At 37.9% G+C, this 15,133-nt stretch overlaps 2 protein-coding genes across 2 annotated transcripts; one reads left to right on the top strand and one right to left on the bottom strand.

The window, feature by feature from the left end:
• Positions 1-21: 21 nt before the first annotated feature.
• LOC104704923 (exocyst complex component SEC5A) lies at positions 22-7,070 on the bottom strand. The gene is made up of 21 exons (XM_087459340.1): positions 6,217-7,070; positions 5,737-5,891; positions 5,547-5,632; positions 5,211-5,405; positions 5,008-5,135; positions 4,776-4,934; positions 4,535-4,639; positions 4,091-4,165; positions 3,676-3,813; positions 3,399-3,584; positions 3,111-3,239; positions 2,848-2,974; positions 2,552-2,762; positions 2,015-2,130; positions 1,643-1,871; positions 1,442-1,535; positions 1,269-1,346; positions 1,125-1,181; positions 896-1,030; positions 515-721; positions 22-430 (listed from the first exon to the last, which is right to left on the bottom strand). Exons 1-21 carry the CDS (start codon positions 6,628-6,630, stop codon positions 209-211), a joined length of 3,246 nt encoding a protein of 1,081 aa, XP_087315466.1. The 5' UTR covers positions 6,631-7,070; the 3' UTR covers positions 22-208.
• A 2,030-nt stretch (positions 7,071-9,100) lies between these two features.
• On the top strand, positions 9,101-14,772 carry LOC104702451 (uncharacterized). The gene is given in 15 exon segments (XM_087459339.1): positions 9,101-9,417; positions 9,516-11,340; positions 11,429-11,979; positions 12,068-12,175; positions 12,279-12,379; positions 12,473-12,563; positions 12,652-12,762; positions 12,866-12,931; positions 13,060-13,119; positions 13,231-13,470; positions 13,473-13,511; positions 13,513-13,788; positions 13,887-14,006; positions 14,134-14,250; positions 14,352-14,772. Coding segments are annotated over 14 exon segments (3,705 nt in total). The 5' UTR covers positions 9,101-9,417; positions 9,516-9,581; the 3' UTR covers positions 14,418-14,772.
• Positions 14,773-15,133: the final 361 nt, after the last annotated feature.

Here is a 15,133-nt window from a genome sequence, read left to right as displayed (position 1 = left end):
TCTTTGACACTTCGTGTGATATGTCTTAATTACAACTTCAATTATCTAAGCTCACAAATTTAAAGAATAGGTTCTGAAGAAATGCTGCAAACAATAAATACACCAGAAACAATATGAAAAAGAGAAGTATGATCAGTTTACGTACAAACAACGGAGACAGATAATGTAATTAAACAAAAATAAAATAAACAAGTTGGTATCTTATTTATTATCTTCGTCTGGGTCGGGAATGAATCGGGGAACCAGATGATTGCGAGCCTCTGTAGTTTCTGCTTGGAGAATCCATTGATCCTCTGAATGAAGAGTAGGAAGCTTTGGGTAACGTAGGCGTTGGCTCTAATGGGGTTGACTCTGCAAAGCATGCTGTGTTCAGACGAGTTCTCTCCAACTCTGGTTGTAGCAATTCGTTTGAACACTGTTTCGTTAGAGCCTGTTCACCATAACAAAAAAAACTGATCAAGATTGAGGTTCTGAAATTTGATTGAATTTGTTGAAAGAGAAGGGAATAACTTACGAGGAGGTCGTCTGCTGAAACAGATTGCTTGTCATCTGAAACTGTGTCTTCGCTGCCACGAGTTGGTCTCCGATTATGCCCCGGGGTTTCAACTGCTTCACTGATGCTCTCTATAGCTATCTCCAACACGGTTCCTTGTAGAGACTTGAGAGATGCGGTTGCATCACTTGTAAAATATGGATTCAGTACTGTCTCAAAATATTCAAGCTGCAACCGTTATTGTGAAAACCAGAATTAGCAACTCACAAATCTACAAGGTTTTCTGCTTCTGTATAATAGTAGTCACTTTTTAATTTTTTATTGCTTATCATCATTATAAATTTGAGTGAGTTCCAGTTTTAATTACTCAGTATCTCTTTTGGTTTTAGAACAAGATGTTACCTCAAACATCAGTTGGCAGAAACCATTTGCATCAATTGATCTGTTTTCTTCCACAAGACTGAGAAAAGTGTCAATCAGACCTTCGATCAGAACGCCAAGAATCTTGTCCAGGAGGGGTTTGGCACCCGCAAAGACCTGCAATTTTCATATTCAGTTATCAGAATTCAATACTACTAAGGAAGCAAAAATCATCACGAAAATTTCAGAATATAAGGAGCAATAGTATTACCTCTGCATGGACAGCTACAAGAGTGTGCAAGAGCTCAACAGCCGCATCTCGTATGCCCTGGAAGATTGGAGCAAATATTTAAGTAATTATCTTCTTCATTAAAATCAACAGGTTAATAGTAATCATTACGCATAGATTTCTTACTTTCACTTGAGGTGCTGATCCCCACTGAATACCAGAGTCCAGCAAATAATTTGTGGCAGCTGTTCTGATCAAATTTGCCTGATTACAGGTGAAATTCTTGGTTGTGTAAATTTCTATTTCTAACATGTAGAAAAGCATTTTTAGACTAACACGGCTGAATAAGAAATCAATACCTTAGCGAAAGTGTAATGCTCGAGGACCTTCTCGCTAAGACCAGAAAAAGACATAACTAGATCTTGAAGATCGCTACTGTCTTCATCTTTGCCCCTGAATAAGTGAAAACACAATACAAATTCACCCATGAGAACAGTATTCAGTTGTGAACTATTGATGTTCAGAAGAGCACTAATGACGTTAATTAAGCAGAGAACAACCTAGACTGCAACCAGATATATTTGAACTTGTTGTAAAGCTCGGAAGCAAGTTCATCTTTGCAATAACCTATATTACTTAAGACCATCAATAATCGCCTGTGAGGATCAACAACACTTCCGTAGGCGTTGGCTGATGGCTCTTCCTGATGATCGTCAGAATATCCATTTTTCCAATTTTCTTGTCTTGAGGTGCTTTGAGAAAGATCAGCACCAATTTGCTTCAAGTGCGCTGATACATGGTGAAAACAAATTAACATGTCAATATAATCACTGTATAGTTTGTACATTTGCTTGCATCCATGAGCCGGTCCACGTGCATATGTGGGCATCTGCATGTGGATTTTATGATAAGTTTTCGGTAAAAAGTCGTACCAGCAAAATCCAGAAAGCAGTTCAAAAAAGCCAGTCTAACAGATATCAGGATTTCCTCAATTTGGGCAAACATATCTTCTGACTTAGCAGCTTCACCTTTGACAGAGAGGATCATCCTGAAAAAGGTATACACAGAAATCAACAGCTAAACGGAGTAAACACTGCAGTAACAACAAGAAAACTGAAAGTACACATTTGTATATGCAGTGTCCTGAACAGCAACGAAAAGCATAGAAGACTTGTTTCCTCTCATACAACATGGTGCACAAGTCATTTCATTTCACATGTCACAATCATGGTATGACAAACTAGAACCACAATTAGAGACTTCGCATTTTTTTTTTTTCTGATGTATACAGAGAAGACTGACTAGACACTGATGTATGTACTAGAAACACTGACGTCTGGAACTACGAACACAAAAAAATGGGTTTCACTTCCTCAAAAATAAATAAAGAGCAATACTGCCCTCTCTATGTGCAGTAAACAACAATATGCAAATGTTTCTAATATGTTACCAAAGTGGCTTGAACTTACAGATTGATTTGTTCCATGCCAGAGACAATAACTGAACGGAATGTAAGAGGCAAGTAAGAAATGGCATATGGAGATCTATTCCTTTCAAGAATAGAAACCGGGATCCACGTCTCCTCTTTTGATATTCCTTCTGTGGATGCCCTCATCCAAGAGCAAAGCCTTCGGATATAAATCTTAGTGATTTCCGCCTGGACTTTTCTTAGTGCAACGACTGCCATAACCAAAAAAGGTTATACATCATCATAGTATACATAAAATTATACAACAAGCTCAACCTTCAGAAGAAGTTCAAATACCAGCACTGTGAGGCGCTGACTCTTTGGCTTCAAAAGCTTGGCATGCTTTTGATACTTCGTCGATGGCATCACTCATAAATGGGCGGAGAATGCATGATTCATCAAAATCACAAAATGTGCTGTTCACCTACAATGACAGTCATCAGGAAATGAAAATCTTTAGAGCCACTATATGGCACAGATACCACAGGGTTTTCCTTCCAATGAGGAGAGAAGCTCTACTGAAGAGGTCACTTAATTAGAAAAAAGAAACAAAACACCACCTTTGCTTCATACACAGAAATAGTCTTGCGTATCATCCCAGCAACTTCTTCCAAAGAATGAGTTGAATACCTTGCCTCTGTGACCTTTTCCTCGGCTTTATTGGCTGAAGTATCAGTAACTTGGGAGGACTGGGCCGATAAAAATTCAAATTCAAATTCAAATGAAGAACTCTCTCAATACCAAGAAAGAAATAAGTAGGTACCACCCTCAGCAAAGTAATAATAACTACAGAATGTATCTACTCTTGGGGCGACATAAGGACCTTAAGCAGAAAGAATAGCTGATACCTTGGCAAATTTTCCACTGAAAATAGATATAGCTGTTTTCCAAAACACAGGGATATGATGCACAAGCACAGCAGTCAATCTTTTGATGTATCTTCCCTTCAAAGTATCAATCTCTTCGCCGGGGAATTCCACTGATTGTAGGTCAACTTGGACTTCATTATATTCAAGAGAAGAGGCAGTATCTGACTAAAAGTTTGAAAAAAACGCATGTTATCATCTATAGAACTGAATCTTGAATTGTCTTCTAATGATATATCATTCTCAATGCTGGACTCACATATGGAACACCATTTTGTTGAATCTGTTGCCACTTCGCATCCGAGATGGCTTTCTCATGAGTCTCATGACGCAAACTTTCCACCCTTGCTTCATGATCATATGTACATTTCTCAAGCAAGCCGTGGATTCTATGATTCTGGTAAATTATAGAGCCAAGCAAGATAAAGTCACGAAAATACACGATGATTGCAACAAAAAGTGTGGGAGCCACACACACACACACATAAGGGTGCGTTTTTCCCATTATATGAAGGTGCTAAGTTGAAAGTGAAGACAGTAATCAAAGGAAACAAATGAATGATTTCATAAGCTAAAAGTCACTCTGATACTAAAGCCAATATATGATGAATCCAGATTCCACGCATAGCATAGCAAGAGGGTAGTAAAAGAGTGAAATCTTCAAATATACTGACCTGAACATTTAGGTAATGCCACACAGGATCAGATTCGGGTTCCAGCTCTAGCAAAAGCCTCACAGTGTTTTCCAGCTATAAATTACAATAAGAATAGACTTCAGATATTAAGACAGTAAATAGACTGGAAAGCGTCAAGTCTGGTTTCTCAAAGTTTCCAAGAGAAAGTATGAAATATTTTCAACTAGTTGTACACATGAGAAAAATGAAGAAATCACAATGCAGCAAATCAAGTAATTGAATCTATAACCAAGGACATGAATTTAGTTACAACAGGGAAAATGTAAAGAGGGGATATCCTTAATGGAAGTTAAAATTGATGACTGCAATATTAACATGATAGCAGTACTATGATATAAATGCATTTGGTGAATATATGAACGACAGATTGTTCAGTTCAATCACTAGTTGGCATTAAAATAAAAGAAACTATAACTGACATACACTTGTAAAGTCTATTTTTGGATCTTCCATAGACTTGTATAGTGTGCCTTTAAATTCCAGCATAACTTTCTCAACCTCCTCGAGTACACGCTTGAGTATATTTACCTGAAAGCAGCTTGTTTTTTTTATGTTGTCAAGAGCCTTGTTATGTAAACAAAATCGTAATAAAAAGAAGATTCAATGCTTATAGGGAAGTGCATAACATCTGTCTCAAGAGAGTGTAAATGAAATTCAGGCATACATGAGAAGGGAGAGCTATAGATTTCGCCTTCTTGTATTCTCGAACAGCCAAATCATATTCACCCTTGCTAATACTGCTACGAATGATACTGGGCAAATTGAACAATGTCCGGAATCTCTGAAGCATTCCTTGTACAGACCTGATTTTCTCAGCTTGAGCCTACAAGTGTTTTGAGAAAGGCTTCAGTAAAAAGAGAGAGACAAGCAAAAAACCAAATTAGAACCACACCAACCTGTCTCTCAAAAAGAGGCTCAAATGCAAGATTGGCCCTTGATGTCACACTTTTCATACAATTGAACAAATGAGTAGTTCCTGACCCTTCAGGGTCTTCTTCAATCCGCTTCAGTTTTGACTCAATATCTAGAAAATCAGTAATTTACGTGAAAATGGGAGAAGAAAAAGATAAATTATTCAGTTGTGAGCAATAATACATACCATCAATTGTCGTTTTACATGAGACGAAGCAGTCAAAATTGTCCTTTACCAATTGTTTCCTCTGCAGATTCCGACCCTTTAAGTCACTTTTCAGGCCAAGGGCACCAGCCTCCAAATCTGCTGCACTCGTGTCTTGGTGAATGCGAGAAAGAAACAGCTTCGGATCGAAATGATCAGAGAAGTAAATCAATTTTTCTGCAGATAATCAGAAGAGGATACATAACAATTAGACAACTGGAGATTGAACATGGAATAAGCTAGGCCTCTAAAAAACTATATTTTCTTGTAAGAGCTGCTATTCAACTCGAGTTTTAGATACGGTGAAGAAAGACATACCCCGAAGAGTATTATCCACTTTCTCAGCTTTTGATGGGCTGCCTGACGACTCAGTGATTAATCTCAGTGTCTTATTGTCTATTATCCTACGAAGTATACAAATTCAGGTTTAGATAAATTCTACCATATCCAAGCATAAAGTATCTGACTGACTTTCAATGTAAGCAAAACGAATGAGAGGAGAAATTACCCTAATTTTAGTGGATCAATACATTCCATACCGCGAGGCAATGACTGCAAACTTGTCAGAACCACTTTTTTGCCAGGTGCAGCTACTTTACCCTCTACTTTCTGAACCACGGGTGCTGTTCTTGATTCCCGCATATCACGAACCCTACGGGCAAGCTGCCAAAATATCATCGGAATTAAAGTGAATTGGACATCTTGCCAATTAATCCACATGATACTATGGCTCAAACTAAGGATAGCCTTGACCTTGAGTTCGGCCACACTAGAAACTGAGATAGCATTCACGGTAGTTCACTAAATGTGTTCTTCAGTGTAGTACAATTCAACAAATTGATCAAGATAATCGTATTCAAACTCAGAGAACTTTATCGAACAAGCAAATTCAATCACTTAGCCTATGTCAGATTACAGTGACAGAACAAGCACAAAATTCCAGCCAAGTTCGAGGATTCACACATAAATCTTGCCAACAAATACGTACCTCAGCTTCATTAACCCGTTTCCAACAATCAGGCTCCTCTCCATCCCAAGCACCATCATCCTCTTTCCTAGCTCTTCCCTTCTCGCGAACATCGCTACCTCTTCCTCTCCCGGCACCACCACCAGAACCACCTCTTTCCCTTTCCCTCTCCAAATCATCATCCCCGCTAGAAATACTAAGCAATTCCACCTCCGACTCATCATCCTCATCCATAGAAGGTTTCCTAACAGCCGCCGCAGACTTCTTCGGCGGAGCCGCAGGCTTCTGCTGTCGAGGCTGCTGCACTAAATTGGCAACAGGCTTGCGAGCAGATGAAGAAGGAGGTTTCTGATAGGTGAGATCTCTTTGAGCCTGCTCTTTCAACGCCATTTGAAGAAGCTCATCTTCGTCTATATCGTTGCTATCGCTCGACATGTTTCGGTGGATTTCAGGTGATCGTTTTTAAGTCTCCTCCGCCTTGAGCTATCTTTATAGAGAGATCTGAGGAGAAGCTCTCGATTTGGAAATTTCAGTTTGTGATTTGTGTGACAATTTTTTTTTTTTTTTTTTTTTTTTTATACAGAGGTGATTTCTAAATCTCTGTTTAATTGTAATTTTTAGAAATCAAAACACATGAATTTTGAAATAACATGTTTTATCTCTGGATTTGAATCCTCTATTTTACACTTTCAAATCCATTCAAATTCATTTAAAACATAATATAGATTTTGAAATCCAAAAACAATTCATTAAATGAATAACATGGGATTTTAAAAAGTATTTGTAAATTATAGAACTAATAATACATAATTTTAATAAATATTTTAAAATCAATGATTGAATAACATATTATTTTTGTTTGGATTTCTAAATCTATTAAATCCAATAACTCTTCTTAATTTTTATATATTTTTGTTTCCATAAATATTTGATTTTAAGATAAAAAAAGGTTACGCGGAAAAAACTTTTCCGGTGGGGTGGTGGGCTTTGGCTTTGACGGAATAATTAGGTAGTACGAGGGACAGACACATGTCGGTAACTCGATTATTTTTTTTTTATTAATAACAGACTCTCAGATTCATTAATTCGTACGACAGCGTTAATTAATTAATTTAGTTTCAACAAATAATTTACAAAAAAAATACAAATAACCTTTGTTACAACATGATACAGTATGTCATTTCTCTGAGGTATACATTTTGAGCTTCTTTTGTATGTGGTACGCAACCATTCGGGAGTCACCGTAGTTCTAGCTTACATATGGAACGGATGCTACGACGACCGTCGAAACTCATAGAGACCACTTATAGATGTTTGGTAGTTGACAACAATCAAGAGCTTGGAACTGATTGGAATTCTATAGTGATTGTAAACCGTATGTTATATACAAAAAAAGTTGTAACGTTCAAAACTGAATAAGATTATACAGTTGGCCGGAAAATCAAAATTATACTATAGATTAAAAAATTCGTGTAAGGTCAGAGTATATGAGGAACGATAAATAGTCTGTAATGTTCTTTTATGAGCTGGTTATAAATATTCATAGGAACGTGATACTCGAAGCCATAAAAAAATAAGAGTTTCCAAAAGATATTACATTTTGTTATATGGGTTAGTCAGACAAACAAGATGTTTTAGAGAATATCTGAATATGTAAAATAACTTATTACAGAATCAAAACTTTTACAAGATGATCATTTCATTTATGGGAAGTGAAATTAAGGATCTTTAATGTGAAATGGAATTAATTAAAGGGATTTTTACATGTTTTGGTTTTTGGGTCATTGGTCTTTGTTGGTACGAGAAACAACAATCTAAAGAATTCGAGTAATAAGTAAGATTTGAGCAGGCTTTCGGTAGAAATTGGTAAGAACTAAAAAGGAATGACGAACTGGATTTGTATTAATATATTTTTTGTTGCTTGATCGAAATTACATACGTTTTCTCTTAGCCAAAACTCTAGTATTTAAATGGGAATGGCTTCGAAAACTATCTCCTCCGTATCCTCCGAAGATCTCGTCTCGCGATCCCGTGATCTTCTCCCGGGTTTGACTCGGCGTTCTTCCTCGTCGGATCTCCTTACTGAGCCCGCAACAGGCCCATTACCGCATGCAACATTCGCTTCCTAATGGGCTTCTCCTACGGGCCTATCGATCGTCGAACCCAACACCAACAGTCTTGCTTGACTCTTAAGTGGTTTGGTAGATAATATGTTTATAAGTACAAGTAAATTGTTATGATGTTTGGATCAGCCTAAAAGTTTGGCGCATCGTGGTATAATTTGTTTAGTCGTAACTCGAGAGTATGCATATGATATATATAGTGTGCATCCTATTACTGAAAGGTCTTACCACTAGGGGCTTTGGTCCGTCTTACCTTTTGCATGTACTTCTAAAAAAAACTTATAGCACAATCTCTTGAACGTTTATATCATTTGCGATTTTGCACTAAAAGAGAATATTTACACCTACACCAACTTTTATTTGTATATTACCCAAAAAAACAAAACCTTTTATTTGTAAGTATATTGAAACAATCTATGATGATTTGACTAAAGATGATTTATTTCTCTTTTTATAGTTTTTTTTTTGACAAATTATCATTTTATAGAGGTTATTATTTGTTTCTCGCTACAAAAATTATTACAAATTTTCATGTATTGAGAATATTTTTTGTCATTTTACATGGATAATTCACCTAATATCATTCCAGTTTATAATTATGTACCTAATTAAATTTTAATTATATATATTTTTTTTTTCAATTGACTAACAAAAAGATGAGAGATATCTTTTGTTCTTCCAAATTCAATCAATGATTCAATGAAAATCTTTGACTTTTAAAAAAAAAGGGACAAAAGAAACAAAATTAAAAGATGAGAGATCTCTTTTTTTTTTTTTTTTTTACTCAAAAAGATGAGAGATCTCTGATGAAAAAAAAAAAAAAAAAGATGAGAGATTTCTATACAAAGGAAAAAAGGAAAGAAAAAACAAATTAGAGACTTATTGTCGAGAAAAAAAAACGGAAAAAACATTTAACAATCGTTACAAAAAAATATATACAGACTTATTTAGAATCGGTAATCAAGCCCTAAAAGGAAGCTCTGATTCTAATCAAACCCTAAGGAAAGCTTCACCACCTCCCTTGGTTGTTCTCACTCTCTTTCTCTACGACGCCGCGCGCTCTCTCTAGAATTCTCGATTGATTCCTCTCCGAGATAAGGTAAAGCTTCTTCGATTCCCTCATCTTTCTTCTACTAAAAAGGATTGTTGCGTTGTGCCGATCTGAAAACCTAATTTTGTTTTCCGTTCGATTTGTAGAAAATATCTTGACCTGGATTTTGATTTATTCGGAAGAATTTTTGAAACCGACTCTGTAATTTGTCAATGGGTCGGAAGAAGCCGAGTACTCGTGGTGGAGAAGATGAGCAGCCACCCGCTGCTGCGTCATCTCTCGTTGGTGCTACTAAATCTAAGAAGAAGGCTGTTAAAATCGATGACGATGAGTACTCCATAGGTACTGAGCTCTCTGAGGAGCTAAGAGTTGAGGAAGAAGATAAGGTTGTTGTTATCACTGGGAAGAAGAAGGGTAAGAAAGGTAATAAGAAGCAGCAGGACGACGACGATGAGTTTCCTGTTGCCGAGGAAGACGATGTTCCTGAGATTGCTGCTTTTGTAGGGAAGAAGAAGTCCAAAGGTAAGAAGGGTGGTGGCGGCGCTGTTAGCTTTGCTTTGCTTGATGATGAAGATGATAAGGAGGATAATGATTCTGATGGTGACAAAGATGATGAGCCAGTTATAAGTTTTACTGGTAAGAAAAAGAAATCCTCCAAATCTTCTAAGACGACCACTAATTCATTTAGCGCCGCTTTGCTTGATGAAAACGAAGACGAAGAAGAGACAGTGGAAGACGAAGAGAGCCCTGAAATCACGTTTTCAGGTAAGAAGAAATCTTCTAAAAAGAAGGGCAGCAGTGTTTTACCCTCACTAGGTGATGACTCAGTTGCAGACGAAACTAGCCAAGCTAAAACTTCTAATACTAAGAGTGTGGAGGTTGTTGAAACTGGAAAGAGTAAGAAAAAGAAGAAGAATAGTAAGAGTGGAAGGACAGTACAGGAAGAGGATGATTTGGACAAACTTCTTGCAGAACTTGGAGAAGCCCCTGCTGCTTCATCCAAAGAAGAGAAAGTTCAAGCTCAGCCTGAGCCAGTTGCACCGGTAGATAATGCTGCTGAGAAGGAAGGAGAAGAAGAGACTGTTGAGAGTGCTGCAGCAAAGAAAAAGAAAAAGAAGAAGGAGAAAGAGAAGGAAAAAAAAGCCGCAGCTGCTGCCGCAGCAACCTCTTCTGTAGAGGCTAAGGAGGAAAGACCAGAAGAATCAATAACTGAGGAACAACAGCCGAAGAAGAAGGATGCAAAGGGTAAAGCAGCAGAGAAGAAAATTCCCAAACATGTTAGAGAGATGCAAGAGGCTCTTGCACGGCGGCAAGAAGCCGAAGAGCGAAAAAAGAAGGAAGAAGAAGAAAAATTGAGAAAGGAGGAAGAGGAGCGCCGCAAGCAGGAAGAGCTTGAGGCGAAAGCTGAGGAGGCTAAGCGTAAGAGAAAGGAAAAGGAAAAGGAGAAACTGTTGAGGAAGAAGCAAGAGGGCAAGCTTCTAACTGCAAAGCAAAAGACTGAAGCTCAGAAGAGGGAGGCTTTTAAGAATCAGCTCCTGGCTGCTGGTGGAGGTCTTCCTGTTGCAGATAATGATGGTGAGGCTACTTCTTCAAAGCGTCCCATTTATGCCAACAAAAAAAAATCATCTCGGCAGAAAGGCAATGACACTTCTATTCACGTGGAAGATGAGGTAGAACCAAAAGGGAATCATGCAGGTGAACCAGATCCTTTATGTGAAGTGGGTTCAGCAGACACTGAAAAGGTTGATTTAATAGAGTCAGCAAACACAGACGAGAAATCAGAACCTGCTGATGTAGCTCAGGAGAATGATAATGGGGTTGAGGAAGATGATGAAGAAGATGAGTGGGATGCAAAAAGCTGGGATACTGTTGATCTTAACCTCAAAGGTGATTTTGATGATGAAGATGAAGAAGCCCAGCCTGTGGTTAAGAAAGAATTAAAGGATGCTGTATCTAAGGCACATGATTCAGGTTAGTAGGAAATGTAGTCATTTGTTCGTGTTCCTAATGTTGCATCCAATGTCTTTTTTTTAATCTAACCTTTTGAATTTCTACACAGACCCTGAAACTGAAAAACCAAGAGGTATGGGCAAGCTAACAACAGCTGCTGTAAAAGCTGTGCATGAAGTGGAAGATGCTACACAGACAAAACGAGCTACACGAGCAAAAGAGGCCTCTAAGAAGGGTAAAGGTGTAGCTCCGAGTGAATCTATAGAGGGTGAGGAAAATCTGCGGTCTCCCATTTGCTGCATCATGGGTCATGTCGATTCTGGTAAAACAAAGCTGTTGGATTGCATCAGAGGAACAAATGTACAGGAAGGCGAGGCTGGAGGTATTACTCAGCAGATTGGTGCAACATATTTCCCTTCGGAAAACATCCGAGAGAGGACCAGGGAACTGAAAGCTGATGCAAGACTCAAAGTGCCAGGTCTATTGGTTATTGATACACCTGGCCACGAGTCCTTCACGAATCTGCGGTCAAGAGGTTCAAGTTTGTGTGACCTTGCAATTTTGGTGGTTGATATAAAGTCTGGGTTAGAGCCACAGACCATAGAATCGCTAAATCTTTTGAGAATGAGGAATACAGAGTTCATTATTGCATTGAATAAGGTGAGACTGCTTTTCATTCTGCTAGGATGGGATTTTTGTTCTCTGCTGTAAATACTTCTATGGAAAATAAAATTTTCAACTTACACAGGTGGATAGGCTATATGGATGGCAAAAATGCAAGAATGCTCCCATCGTGAAATCAATGAAGCAACAACCTAAAGATGTTATATATGAATTTAACGAGGAACTGAAAAAGGTAAGTTATACGTACATGTTACAAATGAATTTAACATGAGTATCTTATGTATATCACTTTGTGTTCAAGTTGTTCAAATTATGTTGTTCCATTGGTATTCCAGGTTAAAAACCAGTTCCAGGAGCAAGGACTCAACACTGAGCTTTATTACAAGAATAAAGAAATGGGAGAAACTTACAGTATTGTTCCTACTAGTGCTCTTAGGTATGAATCTTTGTTTACTGTTTGTAAATTACAGCATAACAGACAAGTTATTCATCCTAAATAGTTGGGTAACTTTGGTTTTTGATATTTCAGTGGGGAAGGGATCCCAGATCTCTTGCTGTTGTTGGTTCAATGGGCTCAGAAAACAATGGTTGAGAGACTTACATATATCGACGAAGTGCAGGTCTCTCTCCTCTCTCTTTTAGGTAATACTTGTTTCTGCAATGCTTCAGCATTGAGAATTCTGATTTTTTCTTGAAATTGTCGAACAGTGTACTGTCCTGGAGGTCAAAGTTATTGAAGGCCATGGAACAACGATTGATGTTGTGTTGGTAAATGGTGAACTCCATGAAGGTGATAAAATCGTCGTTTGTGGGCTACAGGCAAGTAAAAACTTATGATCCAAACTCAAACAAGCGATGGCACCTATTGGGTATACATATATAGAACTTAGAAAGTAATATCATTTTCTTCCTCATATTGTAGGGACCTATTGTCACAACGATTAGAGCATTACTGACTCCTCATCCAATGAAGGAGTTACGGGTGAAGGTACTTTCGGTTTGCACTTCATGTGGCTCAGTTTGTTACTGAATATTCGTCCAGAAATATGGTTCATGCTAGTAGCTACCTATGTTCCGTTTTTATACACTATGAGAATTCATGGTCTGATGTTTCAGGGTACTTATCTGCATTACAAAGAAATAAAGGCTGCACAGGGTATCAAGATTACTGCCCAGGTGATTGGACTGACACTAGAACAATCTTAGTTGCTAGCCTCTGGTTTTAAATATACGAATGTTAGATGACATCCAGGATATTGTTTCCTAATGTTGGGTTGTGTTTTAAAGGGCCTTGAACACGCAATTGCTGGTACTGCCCTGCATGTGGTTGGACCTGATGATGACATCGAGGCAATTAAGGAGTCTGCTATGGAAGATATGGAGTCAGTTTTGAGTAGGATTGACATAGGTGGTGAAGGAGTCTATGTCCAAGCGTCTACATTAGGGTCATTAGAAGCATTGCTTGAGTACCTGAAGTCCCCAGCTGTAAAGATACCAGTCAGTGGTATTGGCATTGGGCCTGTGCATAAGAAGGATATAATGAAGGCGGGAGTTATGCTGGAGAGGAAAAAGGAATATGCTACGATTTTGGCTTTTGACGTTAAAGTGACTACAGAGGCTAGTGAGCTTGCTGAGGATATGGGAGTTAAAATTTTCTGCGCTGATATCATCTATCATCTATTCGATCTATATAAGGCTTACATTGAGAAAATCAAAGAGGAGAAAAAGAAGGAATCAGCCGAGGAAGCAGTCTTCCCTTGTGTCCTTCAGATTTTACCTAACTGTGTGTTCAATAAGAAAGACCCAATAGTCCTTGGAGTTGATGTCGTCGAGGGTATACTTAAGGTATCATATTTTTTATTTCCAACATTCTCTGTAACTCTCGCACATGTTGACGCAAGTCCTAGGGTTCACACTTTCTTATCTGTCTTGTTTGTTTTTAGATTGGGACCCCCATTTGTGTCCCAGGCAGAGAGTTCATAGATATTGGCCGCATTGCATCTATTGAGAACAACCACAAGCCTGTTGACTATGCAAGGAAGGGCAACAAGGTGGCGATAAAGGTAATGGGATCATTCTGTTTAACAAGCTTGCAAATCTTTTGTATACGGAGAGAAAAGAGGTATCGTTTGCTGCTGTTTCAGCTTCATGCATTATTCACCTTCTATCGATGCTTTCTTTGGTATACAGATTGTTGGTTCGAATGCGGAAGAGCAGAAGATGTTTGGAAGGCACTTTGACATGGAAGATGAACTTGTGAGTCACATTTCGAGGAGATCTATTGACATACTCAAAAAGGATTACCGGGTAAGTGGAGAAGAAGTTGTTTCCCCTCCTGTGTTTTCCCGCATATCATCATCATTTTAACAACAAATTTGATCTAAAAATCAAACCCAAATTAATTGCAGGATGAATTAGAGTTTGATGAGTGGAAGTTAGTTGTGAAACTGAAGAACATCTTCAAGATACAGTAGATTCCCTGAGCTTCAAACACTCACACGCCTTGTTATGCCGTGTCTGCGTCGATGCAGAAGAAACAAATTCATCTGCCTGCTTCTAACCGAAGCATTCACAGAAGATAGAGATTAAAGAGAGACAAAAGCGTGTTTTGTTTTTGCTTTTTTTTTTTCTTTTTCTTTTTAGGTCCTTCTCCCTGAGAAAGTGCTGAATAATTGGTTCATCAACCTTCATGCTGGCAAAATTGCAGGGAAAGAAAAGCCTTTTGAGTCTTTGAGATATACAAATATCATCATCCTTATATGCCTTTTTGACTTCTTTCCATTTTTGTTGACTAAGGAAAAGTAATCCAATAAAAACATTTGTGTCTAATTGTGTTGTCTATGTGGTGTTAAAACTTGAGTTTTGGTTTTAGAAAAATGGTTGCAAAATTGAAAAATCACATCCGATATCAATACAGAATGAGGGTTTTTAGCCAAAGGCTTTAAAACTCATCATAACAGAAGATATTGTTTTTGTTGAGAAATGTCTTTATACAGTATTCGTAATAATAATTTATATGGGACTCGTGTAGTAACTAAAAGCAAGCTGCTCCTCCTTTTATGGAGTCTCTTCACTTCCAAAATACACTGCATCACCCTTATAGTTAAACAACATAAATGGGAGGCAAAGGCTTTCCTTTATTTCTCTTTTTTCTTTCGTTTCTTTTCCGGTTATTATTTTTTCTTTTCTC

This window comes from Camelina sativa, chromosome 7 (genome assembly GCF_030686135.1).
Source record: "Camelina sativa cultivar CO46 ecotype springtype chromosome 7, ASM3068613v1".
Classification (NCBI taxonomy): domain Eukaryota; kingdom Viridiplantae; phylum Streptophyta; class Magnoliopsida; order Brassicales; family Brassicaceae; genus Camelina; species Camelina sativa.
The sequence above is the reverse complement of the archived record's forward strand: the minus strand, read 5'-3'. Positions and strand labels throughout refer to the sequence as shown.

What these genes read in the sequence shown, in the direction of transcription:
- LOC104704923 (XM_087459340.1), bottom strand. Translation starts at nt 6,630, where the DNA reads ATGTCGAGCGATAGCAACGATATAGACGAAGATGAGCTTCTTCAAATG. An exon ending in ATTGATCCACTAAAATTAGG is followed by an intron (nt 5,633 to 5,736) that starts GTAATTTCTCCT and finishes TATACTTCGTAG; the next exon opens with GATAATAGACAATAAGACAC. An exon ending in CTGCTTTCTGGATTTTGCTG is followed by an intron (nt 1,872 to 2,014) that starts GTACGACTTTTT and finishes ACCATGTATCAG; the next exon opens with CGCACTTGAAGCAAATTGGT.